The 18,693-nt window shown below is 46.1% G+C and overlaps 1 protein-coding gene across 1 annotated transcript; it reads left to right on the top strand.

The window, feature by feature from the left end:
* The first annotated feature begins 10,236 nt into the window (after positions 1–10,236).
* On the top strand, positions 10,237–15,339 carry LOC123428495 (PH, RCC1 and FYVE domains-containing protein 1-like). Its single transcript, XM_045112711.1, has 8 exons — positions 10,237–10,330; positions 10,615–10,704; positions 10,785–10,871; positions 10,959–11,084; positions 11,689–13,698; positions 13,786–13,932; positions 14,087–14,607; positions 14,734–15,339. Exons 4-8 carry the CDS (start codon positions 11,058–11,060, stop codon positions 14,849–14,851), a joined length of 2,823 nt encoding a protein of 940 aa, XP_044968646.1. The 5' UTR covers positions 10,237–10,330; positions 10,615–10,704; positions 10,785–10,871; positions 10,959–11,057; the 3' UTR covers positions 14,852–15,339.
* The last annotated feature ends 3,354 nt before the right edge of the window (positions 15,340–18,693 follow it).

Raw genomic sequence — 18,693 nt, 5'->3', positions numbered from 1 at the left:
TTCGAGCGGCCAGGACATCGGTCGGGCCTCGACGGGCATCAGTCCCGGTTCTTCTAGGACCTTTAGTCCCGGTCCGTGCCACAAATAGGGACTAAAGAGCCTGGCTCCTGACGCAACTCCTTTAGTCCCGGTTTGTTTCTGGACCCGGAACTAAATGGCTATCTTCAGTTCCGGTTCTAGACATCAACCGGGACTAAAAATTGTTTATATATACATATATGCTCGTCCCTGTCGGTCACTCCTCTCATTTTTAGCCGCCAGCGTGTGCAGGTGTGTGCTATTCTAGTTCTCACCTCCTATGCACATTAGGTGTTTGATGAAATGTTCGAGCCAAACTTAAGCTTTCATTCCTCTCCAAGTTCGACCTCCAAGCTTCATTTCCCCCAAGATTTGTCTAGGTTTGGCGGTGCATCAACTATCCAAGTATTCTAAAAAGGTTAGCAATTCATCTCCTCATCTCTCTATACTAGTTTAGCTCATTTCAAATGCTCTAGAAGTAGCGTGGTTTGCGGGTTTTAGTGAAGGAGTGTATGTGTAAGTTTATTTGATTTAGATGCACAATTTGGTGTGTATGTTGTTTATATATATATATATATACTTAATCATATATAATGCACACAGATGAACCGGTAATATATGGTGACCGATGCACCTCCGACTACATTGACGGCTTGCATAATTTTCTCCAAGTGGCTGAGGCAAACAAGCACAATGGTTCTATGTATTGTTCATGTACTGTTTGTGGGAATTCAAAGGATTACTCTTCCTCGAAAACTCTTCACTTGCACCTGCTTGAGAAGGATTTCATGCCACACTATAATGTTTGAACCAAGCACGGAGAAAGAGAGGTTATGATGGAAGACAATGAAGAATAAGAGGATGATAACAACTATACGGATCCTGTGTTTCCTGTACGGTGATACTGCAACGGGGGAAGCTGAAGATCAAGAGGCACTAGATGTGCCCGCTGATGATGATCTTCGTCGGGTCATTGTTGATGCACAGAGAGAATGTGAAAGTGAAAGGGAGAAGTTGAAGTTCGATCGCATGTTAGAGGATCACAAAAAAGGGTTGTACCCAAATTGCGAAGATGACAACACAAAACTCGGTACCACACTCGAATTGTTGCAATGGAAGGCAGAGAATGGTATATCTGACAAGGGATTTCAAAAGCTACTGAAAATAATGAAGAACAAGCTTCCAAAGGATAACGAATTGCCTAACAGTACGTACGAAAGCAAAGAAGGTTATATGCCCTCTAGGATTAAAGGTGCAGAAGATACATGCATGCCCTAATGACTGCATTCTCTACCACGGTAAGAAGTACGAGAATTTGAATGCATGTCCGGTATGCGTTGCATTGCAGTATAAGATCATATGATATGACATTGGTGATGTTGAGGGCCAGCGCCCCAGGAAGAGGGTTCCTGCCAAGGTGATGTGGCATGCTCCTATAATACCATGGTTGAAACGTTTGTTTAGAAACAAAGAGCATGCCAAGTTGTTGCGATGGCAGAGACAAGGCCGTAAGAAAGACGGGATGTTGAGAGTACCCGCTGACGGGTCGCGGTGGAGAAAAATCGAGAGAAAGTGGTGGCACTTTGCAGATGACGCAAGAAACGTATGGTTTGGTTTAAGTGCAGATGGCATTAATATTTTTTGGGGAGCAAAGCAGCAATCATAGCACGTGGTGTGTAACTCTATGCATCTATAACCTTCCTCCTTGGATGTGCATGAAGCGAAGTTCATTATGATGCCGGCGCTCATCCAAGGCCAAGTTTACTATATGTTTGTAACCGTGCTAGGCCGGAAGGAAGCATCTCCAAGGGCCATGAAACAGAGGAGGTCAATGGATTTTGTGTTGACTTTATTACGGGCATTAAGCTGACTGGTGTCCCTCAGTCGCGACATGAGGGGAGACTGAGTGAAAAAGGCACGCTAGGACCAAACTCAATAATATGTAGGGACCGGAATTCTTGGGCGCAAGCACACTACACAGTTCTAGGAATTCTACCTTGGTGACCCTGTATATCAATGAACACAAGAATATTTTACGTTCCAAACACCCAGAGTTGTCTAACGAATGGACTACACGTGAACACATCGGCACTTTCGGTGGTTGATTGCAAACACATCTCATGGATAACATCATTGTTGGAGATGACCTGTACTTGTTGGACAGGACACCAACATTGATTATATTAACTTTCAAAGGATACGAGATAAATGGAAATACATTTTACACGATCGTCCAAGATAAAAATAGCACCAATCAAAGCGCCACATAATTCTTTCACGAAAAAGAAACATCTTGGGAGTGGAGGATAAGACAGACATGTCACAAGATTATGAAAAGTTTTATGAAATTCCTCGCTTCAAAGTGAAGGCTGACCTGAGCATCCTGTTGAATGGTGAAGATTATCCATGGTTACGGCGCAATAAGCAATAAGATTATCCAAGCTTTGATCCTACTATATCACTGATGTGGCATGTCAAAAAATGAAATTCCTTTGTAGCCCTCTCAAAATTTTACTATCCCTATATTGCTATCCATTATGAAGGTTCTAACTCAGACTAGTAACATATGCATGTTACTACTCTATGTTACTTCGTGTTATAAGAGCATCTCTAGCGGACCCTGTAAAAGTCGACCCTTAAAAACACATATAAGGGACGCTGTAAACCGTTTTTACGGTGCGAAATTGCCTTAGACAGAGCAGACCCCGTAAATGAAACTCTATCCACTGTAGCTCATTTTTTTCTTCTTCCTCCCGTCCCTGCAAGCAGTCTCCGGCCACGGCGTGCCTCGCCCCGGCACCCCGGCTTGCCTCGGCGCCGCCCGCCTCGTCCCAACGCCGCCCGTTCCGGGCCACGCATGCAGCGGAGGAGCCCTGTGCTGCCTGCCCCGACCGCGCGTTCCCTGGCGTGCCCGCCCGTCCCCGATTTGAGCCCGACATTGCCTGCCGGTGCACGCGCGTTCACCGTCGTGGCCGCGCGAGCTCCCCCACCCCTGCCTCGCTCTTCTCCGGTGCCACCCTGCCCTGATTCGGGCCGCTGGTGACCTGCTCCACCCTGCCTGTGCACGGCCTTGCCTCGAAAGTGGAGGTTAAGTTGGTCGTGATTCGGACTGGCGGCGACAAATTCTGGCGTGCGCGGCTTCTTCCGACATGCGGCGACGGATTCTGGTGAGTTTAAGGTAGATTCTGGCTAGTTCCGTGGCGGCGCGTTTGCGCCGACAAGGTTTGACCAGTTTACGGTTTAAACTGTATACTGCCTCCAAAACTGCACATATAAGGTTTTCGCGGATGGATTTACCGTGCCCCTTAAAAAGTTTATGGATCAAACAAGTTTTACAGGGTCTGCTCTGCGTCGTTTTTTCAACTGAAACTGTAAACACATCACTTTTACGTGTTTGATCATTATACGGAGTCTGCTAAATAGTGTACTACTTCCTTCGTTCCTAAATATAAGCCTTTTAAGAGAATTCATTAAAGATCTACTTGAGTATTATACCTTCATTTATCTATGTATTTTTTTTTAGAATTTTTTGAAACATTAAAATACAAATTTTTACTGAATTTGAAGTTTGAATTTAAAGCCTCGAGTGAGCTCGGAAGCCAAAAGCAATATTCGCTATATACGTCCGTATATAGTTGACTAGTGAAACCTTTAAAATGACTTATACTTAAAAACGGATGGAGTAGGTTTCATTGTTGACTAGAGTGTCGAAAATTTTCCGATATTTGAAAGAAGTGCCGTTGTTAGCATTCATGTTGCACCCAATAAGAAGTGTCTGTGGGCTGCAGCACACATGACCTCTCCTCGGTCGATAAGAGTAGTATACTAGAGGCCGAACGGCCAGCTCCCGTAGCAAGAACACGGGTGCAACATGAGGCGCATGCATGGCGACGGTAGCAGTAACACACTAACACGTACGCAGGTCGGCGGGTGGCCGGCGGGCGTACGTTCAACGTTGACCGGGATGCATGCATGGCCGGCCCGCTGACGTCGTCTGCAGGAGCGGCAAAGGCACACACAGATGGCGCTGTCCGATGAGATAGATGCGTCTGCACCTCCACGGAGGTAGGTATGGGCACGGCCCGGACGCGGTCGGGACTGCACCGGCTCGCCTCGGGCCGTTCTCGTCGTCGTTTGCAACTCTGATTTGAGAGTGGCACTCAGACGCTGGGAAAAGACACGACAATGTGAGTACATATGCACAACAAACACGTTCGTACTTGTACGTGTCCCAAGAGAACACAGGGATGCCGTCGCGTCGGGTCCCTCGCGTTTGCATGCGAATCGCCGCCGTACGCGTCACGCTCACTCGCTACACCGTGCGAGTGCGATTCCGTTTCGTTTTCTACTGTGAGTGCTACCGGCATACTCTCTTTCCCTGAAAAAAAAACTAAAGAAACAAGAAACGAAAAGCAGCATTAACTTACAGCATCTACGCCCGCAGTCTTCGTGACCGTCTCAAACGTCCGGACAGACCGATCGGTCGTTGATCAATTACTAAAAATCGAGCCAGCAGGACTCCTCAAACAAATTTCAAACGTCTGGACTGACCGACACCCTTCAGATCCAATCTAAATATCACACGAATATGGACGAGCCCGGGGCGTGCCGGACACGCTCACCACGTCGCCCTGACGACAGGGTCCCACGTGGACTCGCCCGGAAATTCGATGGTCCGACGGACATCTCGACCATCGTGATAGTGTGAACACCGTGTGGCGCCGCTCTGGCTCGCCGCACAAGGTCATAGCCGGCTATTTAAGCCGTCTGGCGTCCCCTGGCCCTAGCACATCCACCTCCTCCCTCCCTTCGCCGCCACCCAAGCCCATCTGCCTCCTCTCCCCTGCACTCTGGCGTCAATATGGTGCGCCGTAGGATCACGACCTACACTATGCTCAGATCGGAGCGTCTGATGCAGATCGAGGTGGAGATCCAGGCTCGACGCGTCGCCCACATTGCTGCGAGTCTTCCTTCGGACTCGTATGAGACGAAGAAGGAGGAGGAGGAGCCAAAGGAAGAGTTGTCGAAGGCGATGGAGGAGGACGAGGCGTAGATCCATGCTTGGGGCTTTAACATTAAGGAGGCAGAGGCGGAGTTTGCCGTTACCCTAGACAAGAAGATGGCGAAGCAGCAAGCCACCTAGATTACATTTGGAATGAGGTCGCACTGGTAGTTCTATGTGCAGAAAGTAGGGTTTTATTGTTTTTTCAATTTTATCGGATCAATATGTATGTGACCTATGATATGATCCTTGTATTTTCAAGCAAATACATGATCCTTATATGATATATAAATGAGAAACGTATGTACTCAAAAACAAAACACATATTACCATGAAAAAAATACAATACGCACCCAAATTGTCTGGAAACGCGACCGCGAGGGAGTGGTGGTTGGAGCGGAGCACGCAGGCAGCATGCCTGTGCGTAGGTGCGGCGAGCTGACGGGAAGGCGACAAGTTAGTGTAGGCGTACCGGGGGTGGGGCGGGAGGATACGCACGCGGGCATGTTCCTTTATCGATTCGCGTGGGACTGGAGGCCCGATCCGTGGACAGCGGGCAGGGATGTCAGCCGTGCCGCGGCAGTATATATGCAGCCTGCCGGATCCCGACGACGGGCGGGCGATGTGGACGCATCCATCCGTTTTCCTCTCCCATGCTCGGTCGATCACGGATGGAGAAATGACAACGATACTGCTGTAGAGTGCACACGAGCGAGCGCGCATGCGTAACTGTATTCTTCCCCTTCCAAAATAATCGATTGTAACATGTTCTTTATTGTAAAAAATTCTTCCGCAAACAGTACGTATATTGCCGAAAGACGGAAAAAAATATATGCAACAAATCAATTGTTTGTGGAACTCGACCGTTGTTCCAGGAATTAATGAATCCAAAGTTATTTTTTGCAATAAGCGATTGTTTCTGCAACTCGATCGTTGTTTCAAGAATCAATGAGTTCAAATTTATTTATTTTACAACAGAACGATTTTTTTCTGCATCTCGACCGTTGTTTCGGGAATTAATAGATTTATTAAAGTTTTTTTTTTGAACAAAGCGATTGTTGCTGCAACTCGACCGTTGTTTTAGTGTTATTGGGTGTAACGAGGAGACGGAACCGTATAGATCGGATGACAGTACGCGTACATCGAACGGACGTGATGAATGTTTATTAAACATTCACCGACGAACGCGTAGCAGCCCCATAAATTTAATATTAAAATAACGGGACTTATTTTAAAAAGGAAAAAGTAATTGGAAAGAACCAGTTTACAATTATTTTTGGTAGGGCGGAAGTAGTATACACGTGAGGCCACCTTTTGGATTGTATTTTTATTTTTGCATAAAGACGAACCAGTTCTACCTGACGAAAGCTGGTGGTTGTGATGGATGGAGGAGGCCCGAGTGACGACGACGTGACGGACCGGCAACAGTAGCCGTAGAGAGGTGCATGCTACTGCTACGCCATACGAACCAAAAGGAGAAGGAGGCAAAGCCTGCACCGTGTAGAGAAAGATATTCCTTTTCCCACCCCACCACCAGACAGAGACATAGCCGGACAACAAAAACAAAAACAAAAACAAACCAAACGCTCCCTCCACGTCGTCCTCTCCCTGTCTTTGCCTCGCTTGCTTGCCTCTTCTTTCCCTCTACGCGCGTGCTCTGCCTCTGCGACAACAGACCAGATCACCACCCGCTTGATGAAGAGTAATGTTACATTTACAAAAATTTACTTAAAGATTTTAAAGGTGCAAGGGTAGGAGCAAAACTTGTGACCTCCTCTAGGGATGATAGTTGGGTTGTGAACACGCGTGGTTAAACTTGCTATATAGCTAAGATAAATTAGAAGTTTATTTTTTAAATAATAATTTGGCCTATTTTGTTTTGTAAATCCTGAAATTTTGCCGTTTTAACCATTACTTTCATTGACAATTTTTCATTAATACACCATAGTACGTACTTTTTTTTGTTTGTACCAAGGCAATTTAATTATTTTGGACGATGATAATTTTCTTAAAACTTGCCATGTTCTTAGAGGAGATTTTTTCAAAACTTGCCACTTTCAATATTATTATAGGTAGCATGACAATTTTATTTATTTAGACCATGGCATTTTTGTCCAATTGGTCCTTGGCAATCTTCTTCATTAGTTACACCATGGTAGTTTTTTTGTAGGTACCATGAGAATTTAATTATTTCAGACCATGAAAATTTTCATTATTTCCACAATGATTTTTTTATCAATTAGACCATGAAAAAAAATAATTATCCCATGCCAATTTTATTATTCACACGCTGACAGTTTGATTAATTAAACCATGATAATTTTACTATTTACATCATGTAATTTTTATTAATTAGACAGTGATATATTATTTAAGTAACAGAAATCTAATTATTTTTTACCATAGTAGTTTCATTATTCACACCACGCGACTTTAGTAGTTAGCCGTGGCAAAGGATGTAGTTAGCCCATGCCAATTATACTATTCACACCATGACAATTTTATTAATTAGACCATAACAAATTTCTAGTAAAACCGTAGCAGGTTTATTATTAACAACATGCCAATTTTATTAATTAGACCATGATATATTATCTAATTGGTGGCAAGGTAATTTGGTTGCACGCTGACCCTTGTCGAACGCAGGGTCAAACATGGTATACTTAGTTCCGATGTGTTCCGGAAGAAGTCGCCTCCTAAACAAAATTGCATAAAAATAAACTTTATAAGCATAAGCATAAAAAAATAATATCCACTATACAAGCATCACATCATATGCATCATAGCGAAACAAAGAACATCATATGTATCATACACATCCACTATTAAGCATCCAACATGCATCATACCATCTTTTTTCAAAAATAAAAACATGAGCTACGGTTCATCTTTTTTTTAGAAACAGAAAAAACATGAACTAGGATTCATCTTAAGCATATTTAATAAACAACATCCACTATACATCATGCATCACATCATATCAACATGCATCATATCAAAACAAACATAGGAGTTAATTTGTACAACATGCATCATACAATTTTTTTTAATGAACTAGGTTTCATCTTCACAGTACCATTCTAGCTAGTGATTAGAGTTTATACCCAACCCATAGAACATCTAGAATCAGCCTACAACAATCCTAGGATATATATTTTTAAATCTAGTTCATAAATAGGGGCGATTTGAAGCAAGTACTGCAACGAATCGGAAGCTATTTGAGTAAACTAATTGGAGGGATCGAAGGAGTTTATTTTTCTCGTTTCAGGCCCATCTCAATCTGCCAAAACGGCGAAGAAACAAAGAAGATCCGAGGAAGGGAGCAGAGGAGATGAGAGAGGGGGCGAGGGGAGTTCTTCCTTTGTTCTTCGGGCAGCTCGGAGAAGGAGACAGGGGTGGGGGTGGCCGACCTGCGGCTTATAAGTGTCCAGACCCTATTGCTGGGGTGCTCGGCAGTAGGGGTTACACAACCTACCGCGAGGCCGTGCGGCGGTAGGGTGAGACGAAAGGAGACGACAGCCGTTTAGGGCTGCTGAAGCGGATTAGTCACTTACCCTCAAAGAACCTAGCGGTAGACTGTGTATTCCTACAGTCATAGACCTGGGCGTAGGAAAAATGTCAAATTTCAATTTTTCTTTTTTGAATCGAGGTCAGATCTCGAAAAACTTCCTCCAGCGTACGTAGACGTAGGCGTGTCTTGATGATTGTGCAATCAATCAAGGCAATCACCCGCGCCCTCTGCCGGTTCCCTTGGGGTTTTACCTTTTTTTTTTCCGCTTTCGCTTTGGTGAAAAGTCTGAAATCATCCGCACCACAGTCCAGTCCAGTCCAGCCGTCTCCGCTCCGGTAACTCCACCACCACCACCCTCCTCCTCGGTTGCCATTGGCGAGGCCGAGGTGGCGTCAAAGCCCATTTCTTTAAGCTCCGAACCCCCCTTCCCTCCCCGCACGACGAACCGGAACACCCCCCACCACTCTTCCACCACCACCACCACCTCCCCCTCCCCCCTGCCGTCGCCGCCGCCCACCTACCCCCATTGCCCCCCACCGCCGGCGGGAACCGACCGAGGAGAGGAGGACCCCATGAGAGCCCGACGCGGAGTCGGAGCAGCTCCATGACGACCGCCCGCCGCCCGCCCGTCGAATGGCAGATCCCATCGTCGACATCGACAAGGTCCGCCGCCCTCCTCTCCACTTCTCTCCCTTTTATGTGTGTACCTGCAAAGTTAATGCCAATGTCGGTCGGAGGGTGGGGAGGAGCACTTGACTCTGGAAATGCCAGCAGCCAGCCCCGGCGGAACACTTGACTACTAGTTCCATACCAACGATGACTCAGGTTGAGGGGCCGGGCCGGAGTCGTATGGGCGGCGCCGCCACTGCTTCCAGTTATCGCCATGGCTCTGCTCGCATCTGGGGCTGGGGACCCCTTCCCGGCCGGGGCAGCTACATAAATCCCTTGGATTTCAGGCCGGGTTTGAGCCTTGGGAGCAAGGGAGTGTGATTCCATTGGTCCATCCATCCCATCCGCCTCTGCAAATTTTGCTCAGCCACTGCATTCTCAGGCACGTTTATGCGGGATAAGATTTATTTGCGTCATCACAATAGTTCCTTCAGCCTGGGCTAAAATTCTGAATGCAGATGAAGTTGAAACATCCAGCTTGTGTAAATCTGCTATCCTGGGTTCACAGCTTAAGATGTAGCAGCTTTACATCGCATGTTCATCTGTAATGACAAACATAGGATTAGGAGTAGCTTGGAAGAGGGCTACTGTGTAGGCTGATTGTGTTCCACACCTCTGCTCTGCTGGCCACGACAAGATTCTTGCTATACCTTATCTCCCCTTCTGCACACACATATATTCTAAGTAACTGGGTTCGTTCATGAGGGTGGCAAAGCATGCTATGCATTGTCTTTATCTGTAGCAGTGCTTCCCCATGTGACAACATAGATAGATATAAAAATACAGTGAGTAAAACAGAGCTACAGACAAGCATTTCCCATTTGTTAGTTTTGTATCCAGGGAAATGGACAAAACTACACATGGAACTTTCCCATTGCATTGGTCCTGTCAAACTTTGGACTGCCAAGTAGGAGTAGTATGCATCTCTAGCAAGTTTTCTCAAGCCCCATGGAAGTGCTTTTGTTAATGTTCCTCCCATGCTATGCTATGAACCATTTACTCTACTTAAATAATTCTGTTGTTCATCCTTGTGATTCTGGCAGGCGCTTATCGCTTTGAAGAAAGGAACCCAGCTGCTTAAGTATGGCCGCAAAGGCAAGCCAAAGTTTACTCCCTTCAGACTGTCAACTGTAAGCTCATTGCTACAGATGTTGCTCTCCCTCCATCCATCTCGGTCTGGCAAAATTAATTTTCGAGGGTGATTTTTGAATTTTATGGCCTGAACTAGATAATTTGTGGTTTTTGATGGCCTTCTTTTCATGTTATGGTTCACGGAACAAGACCATGAATGTCTTGAAGAAATGGCAACCATTAGAAAAAATTGTAACACTAGAACTGAAAACAACATAAATTCTATAGTTCATGGTTGTTATATATATATGTACTTCAATGATTCCTTCTCCATGCTCCACAGGATGAATCAACTCTTATTTGGGTCTCAAGCAACCAAGAGAAAAGTTTAAAACTAGCTTCTGTGTCCAGAGTTCTCTCGGGACAAAGAACCGTAAGGCATTCTGAACAATATGGCCATATTTTACTTTCAAAGTCTTTTTGTTGTCTCAACATCTGTTTTTTTTTTTTCAGCTGGTTTTCCAACGTTTTCTGCTCCCTGAGAAGGACCATTTATCCTTCTCTCTCATATATAAAGATGGCAAGCGATCACTCGATCTGGTATTACGCTGAAAACCAAACTGACCTACTCTTTCTCTTCCATTTATGAATAAATATCACCAAACTAATTTTGGTCTTGTTTCCTAGATCTGCAAGGATAAGGTTGAAACACAGGTGTGGTTTACATGCCTCAGTGCATTGGTATCTCCAGGCAAGCACAGATCCCAACCCCAGCACACAGACGAAATGCGCAGTGCTGCCCTTTCTTTTGATGTAAATTCTCTGCTTCAACATAGCTCACTTTTACGCACATTTTTTCCCGTTATTAAGCACTGTGTATATCAATTACCATTGCTTGACTGATGATTTATATCATTTCGAGCCAAATTATCAGATATTTTTTTGCATCAGATTCAGTTCTACTGTAACTAGTTCCTTTTCCATGATTGACTATTGGTCTATTATCAACCTTTTATGCTCTGGTATATTTATGTGGACCACTGTTGCACAAAATTCCCACTGTCCCACATGCTGTTCATATATTAATATGCAGTATGACATGGGAGAATTAGCATATAATAATGTCCAAAAGTAGCTCATAACATCAACAAGTAAAAATCCGACGATTCTGCCCAATGGTGCTTGTTTGTTCTATTGCCACTTTTTGTTTGATGTTCTTTTGGCTGCTAGTAGCGTAATTGTACTTATGCTAGTCCATTATCAAAATTGATCTAGTGTGATGTGCAGAGCTGTGGACTCATTCTGTATCTAATTTCAAGTGTGTTGTCCAGCTGCTAGTCCTGTAGAAAATAGATGAACCAGACCTTTACAATATGATATGCTGGCCTTCTGAACTTTCTACCATGTTCTGTTTCAGTGTGGCAGAGAGAGTAGCCTAAGCAGTAGCTCTACATTTACCACGGATTCTCTTGAGAACAAGTTGAGCTCAGCAAATTCCAAGGACCGTTCTTCTGGAGAATATGCATATTCAGAAAGGACAGATGTGTCAGATATGCAAGTGAAAAGTGTATCCTCATCAGACATTCGAGTGAGTGTCTCCAGTGCTCTCAGCACATCCAGCCATGGTTCTGGCGGCGAGGATTCTGAATCGTTTGGGGATGTTTATGTCTGGGGAGAAGTCATGTGTGACACCACTTCAATATCAGGGTCTGATGGAAACGCACTCTCCCCTGGTGCAACCACTGATATCCTTGTACCAAAGCCCCTAGAGTCAAATGTAATGCTTGATGTCAGTTATGTGGCTTGTGGTGTGAAGCATGCTGCACTTATCACAAGACAGACAGAGGTATTTACATGGGGAGAAGAGTGCAGTGGGCGGCTTGGTCACGGGGCTGGTACAAGCATTTTTCAACCACGTTTACTCGAGTCATTGTCAACCTGCAACGTTGAAATAATGGCTTGTGGCGAGTTCCATACTTGCGCTGTTACTGCAACAGGTGATCTTTACACCTGGGGAGATGGTACCCACAATGCGGGACTCCTTGGTCATGGTAGTACTGTGAGTCACTGGATACCCAAAAGGGTGTCAGGTCCACTGGAAGGCCTTCAGGTGTCGACTGTCTCTTGCGGAACATGGCATACAGCTTTGATAACTACTTCTGGACTGTTGTACACATTCGGAGATGGCACATTTGGTGCCTTAGGTCATGGGAATCGAGAAACTATCTCATACCCGAAGGAAGTAGAGTCTTTGAAGGGTTTGAGGACGATCTCTGTTTCATGTGGGGTGTGGCATAGTGCTGCTGTTGTTGAGATTATCATGACACAGTCAAATGCTTCATCTGGTAAGCTATTTACATGGGGAGATGGAGACAAATATCGGCTTGGGCATGGCGACAGGGCTTCAAAACTCAAACCAACTTGTGTATCTTCACTGATAGACTACAACTTCCATAAGTCGGCATGTGGCCATACTCTTACTGTTGGGTTGACAACTTCAGGGCACATGTTTACCGTCGGGAGCTCTGTGTATGGACAGCTTGGAAATCCCAATAATGATGGAAGGTATGCACGCCTTGTTGAAGATAAGGTCGGTGGTGGTGGTGTTGTGGAGGTTGCTTGTGGATCTTATCATGTTGCAGTTTTGACAAATGCCGGTGAAGTTTACACATGGGGTAAGGGTGCAAATGGAAGACTGGGTCATGGCGATATTGCAGATCGAAAAGTACCTACACTTGTTGAGGCTTTAAGGGAGAGGTCTGTAAAGCGCATTGCTTGTGGATCAGGCTTTACAGCTGCAATTTGTCAACATAAATGGGTGTCTGGGATGGAGCAGTCTCAGTGCTCAGCATGCAGACAACCATTCGGGTTCACTCGCAAGAGGCACAACTGTTACCACTGTGGCCTAGTACACTGCCATTCATGCAGCTCAAAGAAGGCTCTAAGAGCAGCTTTGTCTCCTAACCCTGGAAAGCCATACCGTGTATGCGATTCATGTCACATGAAGCTAAGTAAAGTTATGGATTCTGGTGTCAGCAGTTATAGCAGGAACACCATACCTCGCATACCAGGTGACACCAAGGCTGAGAGGATGGACACAAAGGCAAACAGAGTGGCATCATCTACCAGTTCGGATATGATCAAGAGCTTGGATGTGAAGGCAGCAAAGCAGACAAAAAGGTCCGACCATTCGCCGCAGTTCCCTGCAATTTTGCAGATGAACGACATCCCGTTCATCGGATCAGGTGACCTGCACAATGCAGGTTTTACAGTAACAAACGGATACCCGAATGACCCCAGATACACTTCACAATTTTTAAGAATGCCGTACCTAAGTTCTCCGAGCTCCGTGTCTTCAGAAAACCTTGAGAGTTTCAGAGATGCGAACGAACTTCTGAAGCAAGAGGTTCAAAAACTAAAAGAAGAGGTATGCCTGGTTCTTCTTCTCTTTTTTTGGTAACAACTACAAAGAACAGGGAAGAAAAGGGTGTCCTTATGCTTGTCTATGGATCAGGTCAATAGCTTGAGACAGCAACGTGAACTGCAAGACGCCGAGTTGAAGAAGTCGGAGGCAAAAGCCAGTGAGGCCGCGGCCCTTGCTGCTGAGGAGGCGTCCAAATCGAAGGCTGCAAAAGAGGTTATAAAATCACTAACGGCGCAGGTGATATTTCAAACTTAATTTGCACAATGTTATTGATGTTGCAGTTGGTAACAGATGCAAGTTCTTGTGCTGTATTTTCTCTTGTTTGCACCACTTTGTGTTGATGGTTTTATGAGACCGTACAAGGAATAACCTTATTCAGTAACATCAACAGGTAAAAGAAATGGCCGAGAGGCTTCCTCCAGGAGACTCCGACGTGAAGCCACCACGGCTCGCGTATCTACCTGGTGGTGTGGCTTCTCCTGAAATGGGAAGAGAAGGCCAGAAGAGATATGAGCCAGTATCCATTCATTATTCTCAAACACCGACTTCTGTCACGTCTGCTTGGTCTAACGGGCTCCCTCCCCAAGCCCATCAAATAGGTAAACCCGGTGATAACACGGTGGTTCCACACGATAACATGTTCGAACACTTCAACAAAAGCAGAGATTTTCCAGCCACACACCAGAGGACGAACAGTGGGATGGCGGGGTATCGTCCGAGATCAGAGGATTTTGACCGGCGGGAAACGGAAAGGTTCCAGATAAACCTTCAAGGCTGGAACACGAGAGGCTCCCCCGGTTCACCCAGTAATCAGGTTGAGTCTGAGTGGATAGAACAGTTTGAACCTGGGGTGTACCTGACATTGGTTTCTCTCCATGATGGAACCAAAGAGCTGAAAAGGGTGCGGTTCAGGTAGGCGTTTTTCGTAATAAGAGACAATCCTTTGCATCATTGAATGAATAACCACATGTTCTGATATGTCATGGCTTGGAAACTGTCGTTGAGTAACTTGACCTGTGACTGTTTTTCCCCCTGCAGTCGGAGAAGATTCGCAGAACATCAAGCGGAGTCGTGGTGGAGCGACAACCATGAAAAGGTGTACGACAAGTACAATGTGCGGAGAACTGACCGGATCTCTTCAGTACTGACATCATAGCGTCCGCGCGCACGTTTTGCTAGACGCTCCAGACCGGCCGCCCGAACAGAAGAAGCCGGTGCGGCGAGTGTGTTGCATCGTGTCCGAGTGATCGGTCATACGTGCACAGCTGCTTCAGGTTGTTCGTCGACGCGGCGCTTATCTGTTGCTCTCTTTCTGACTCCCCTCCACATCTATCTGTCTGTAGTCTCCTGTTGTATGTATAGAAGAAGCATGATCAGTGCAGTTGGCACATGGCAGGAGCAACGGCGTGTGGTGCCTCTGCTCTTGTGACTTGTGAGTAGTGAGTTGTTGTGACCATGATACTGCTATCAAGCCTGTATGTATGTTTCTTCAGATTAAAGGGATGAGCCAAAGCTCTTCCAACTCGGTGTTGTGAACCGAATGTAAGCGTGCATTGTCGTCGAACTAGTTGCAGAGTAAGAATTGCACGGATAAGTTTATGTGATGTTGATGTAGTAATAGTCAGTTCAGATGTATTTGCATAAGCTTGGAGACAGTGACGCATTTTTTTGTTGGGTAAGTGGATGTGGATTATGACTCTTTGTTGGTTCCTGTTATCTGCATCCGCGTCGATGTGTAGATAAAAAAGCAGACATGCCTTGCAGTTCTTAGGGAGGGATGCCGTATCTAAATTCTTGGAGCTCCTTGTCCCCAGAGAGCTTTGAGAGTTTCTGGGACGGACGCAAATGAACTTTGGAAGCAAGCGGTAACACAAAAACTCGAGGTAAAACAGAAATAGATAGATATGCTTTGGGCAAAGGTATCATACTTCATAACATTCACGCCTCAGTACCATCAAACATATCCCTCTCACAGAATAACTTTTTGGGAAATGTTTATAAACAGCGCGCCGGCCGCACCGTGCCCCCTTCTTCTCCCCCGCATCTGCACCATTGACGGGAACGTCTCGACCATGGTGCATCCCACTGCAACTCCAACGTAGCTGTTTGTTGAAAGCAGGACTGCAGGAGGACACGGTGATGGCTTGGGAAGCTGGATGTCTCCATTGACGGCAGGGAAACGGCGACCTTCAGTGCTAAAAACCATCTCGTGCATGCTGCGGTGCTGCTTCCAGCAATGGTGGAGAAGGTACAACGGCGGCTATGGTGGAGGTACCACCCGCGACTTTTTGTTGGAACCAAGACTATGGGTGCTACAACCGGCTATGGTGAAGCTACCACCAGCGACCTTTTTTGCTACAACCATGTACAGATTTGCTGTCGTTTTTTGCTACCACCGGCGACGAGAAATTGGGTCGGTCGCTGAGCAACATTTAAAAGCTGCAACCCACAATTGAAAATGCTACAACCGGCATTGTCGAAAGCTTCAACCGGAGATGACGGGAATCAAGGGCCACCCACCACTCAACTGCAGAAGCTGCAACCGGTGATGAAAAAAGCTTCAACCAGAGATATAAAAAGCTTTAACTGGCGACGGCAAAATGCAAAAAGCTGCAATCTGTCAGCTAACAGTTGCAGATGTTTCTTCTTTCCGTTTCGTCAGACTACCACCAGGCGCTCCCCTTCTCCGTCAGTTTTGTCAGAGAGGAAAGCGTCATCGTATCTTACGCGTTTGTTTTCAAATAACCTGAGCTGTGACTCGGGCATAGACTAGGCTAGATCTTTCCTATAGCTGCGGCCTTGACCTGATCGTGGGATGGCACGAACAAGAGGGTCATGGGCGCATCACGGGCGAAGCGCGCGGGGCGTTGGGATGGCAACGCACGACCTGCTCCTTCCCCGATTCTCTCGTTTCAGTTAGCATTGTATTCGTTGCTTATAGTGGTGGAATGAAACAGAAAAGCTGCACTTGCACGCGGCACAAAACCTCCTTCGTCTACCTCTAACCAGAGTGAGAGAGAGAGAGCAAGCTCGAGCGGCTTAGGGTCTGACACAATCATCGACACAAAAAGCTTCAACGAAAGCCTGGCGAGAAAAAAGTTGCAGCGATGAGCCGTTGATGCACGCAACATTTTTCTATGAGTCAATGGTGCTGCGGCGGATGCTGGAACCGGCGCCCCCGCCATTGCTGCATAGGGAGGAGTGCACCATTGGGCGCCGGTGTTGCAACCTGCAAGCAGCGATGGCGAGCGGTGACGACGAGCAACGGCAAGCGACGACGACGAGCAACAGCGGCGGCGGATCCCGACAGTGCTTCAAGCTCTCCACCGCTCAGGCGGGTTTTGACGGGGGTGTGGTGTAACATCCCAAATTTTGGAATGTTAAAATAATTATTAGATTGCTTGTTTGTTTGCTTGAGTGATTGAAACTTGTGTGAAATTTGAAACCTTTCAAAAACTTTTGAATGAGAGGGAATAAAATGACTTTCCCCATCTTCGATGAATTCAAATTCAATCTTTTAAAAGCAATGAGAGAAGATGACATGACTTCTTCAACTATAAAGAATTCGAATGGAGATGGCATTTGAATTTCCTTCGATTTTAATTTGCAAATTCTATTTTCCCTCCACTCAAGAAATGTCGGGGAATAATATTCTGTCAAACAGAAAAGAGAGGAGGAACATGACCCTCCAAAGCCAGGGGCATTTGTTGAAGTATTTTGAGCCAAGGAAACAAAATTTAATTTGAGGAAATAATTGCAAAAAGAAATAATGCTTTTAGGGATTTTTGGAAAAACATTTTTTTTAAGTTTTTATTTTGGCCGTGGAAAAAATGCCCATCATTTAGATTTTATTTTACTGATAATTTTAGTATATAGAAACTATATATTCCGAATTGATTTGATTTCCCTTTTATCGTTTTAGTTTCCTAGTTTCGAAAAAGGAAAGAAATCGTGTTTAAATGAAAATAAACGGTGGCTCGTTAAGACCTTTCCAAAAACTGGCCCAACAAGATCTTCTTCTTCCTCTATCTCCTTCCTCACGTGCACAGGACTTTCCTTAGCCATGGACACAGAAATCCTCACCTCCGGGATTCACGAGCTATACTTCCTCCTAGCCTCTCCCGTCGCCCCTATAAGAAGGCCCCGGTCCTCCTCGTTCCATTCCCATTGGAACCGCCGCCTCTCCCCACCTCCTCCTCCCCCTGTGGACCTCGCCGGAGTCGGCCACAGGAACTCGCCGGCGACCTTCCCCATCGCCCCTGCACTCCCTCCCCTCCCTGCCGAGCCCTCCCTACCTCGCCGCCACCTCCCCATCACCGCTCCACCGCACCCCCTCGCCCTGCAGCCTCGCCAGGAGATGCGGCCTCCTCCACATCGCCCCGACCAGGAAGCCCGTGCTCCTCCCGTCGCCCCCCTGCACCCCTCGCCACTCCCCCTCGCCTCCCCCTGGAGCCTCGCCGCCACTCCCCTACGCCGCCCGCACCCCCCCCCCCCCGCCGGCGACCCCACCCCACCGGAGTTGCCCCCCCCCCCTCGCCGGAGAAGGCCTCCAGCCCCTGCAGTCACGGTAAGGCTCCTCCTCCTCCTGTTTTTTGTTTTGTTTTGCCTATTAGATCAAGATCTACGGTGTAGATTACATAGGGGCATACCTTTTCGGTTTTCTTAAAGAACCGGTCCACCAGTTAAGTGAACCGAATCGTTTTCTTACATAGGGCCGTTCGTTAGTTAGTTTTAGGAGCGCACGGATACGGCCAATCAGATTGTGCCACGTCATCAGATTTTTTTTCTGTTTTAAATCTGTGACAGAATAAGTTCCAATCTTGTTTAGCCCATAACTTTTGATCCATAAGTCCAATGGAGTTGATTCTTTTTCCAGTAGCTCACGAATTTCCTGTGGTTTTTAAAAACATATAATTTGTCTATGTTTGAAATTTTCAAATTTGAATTAAATCAGATTTAGTTTAAACCTTGTTTTGCTTATTCCAGGAGTTTAAAAAT

Source organism: Hordeum vulgare, chromosome 2H (assembly GCF_904849725.1).
Source record: "Hordeum vulgare subsp. vulgare chromosome 2H, MorexV3_pseudomolecules_assembly, whole genome shotgun sequence".
Classification (NCBI taxonomy): Eukaryota; Viridiplantae; Streptophyta; class Magnoliopsida; order Poales; family Poaceae; genus Hordeum; species Hordeum vulgare.
This window is presented reverse-complemented; position numbering and strand designations above follow the sequence as displayed.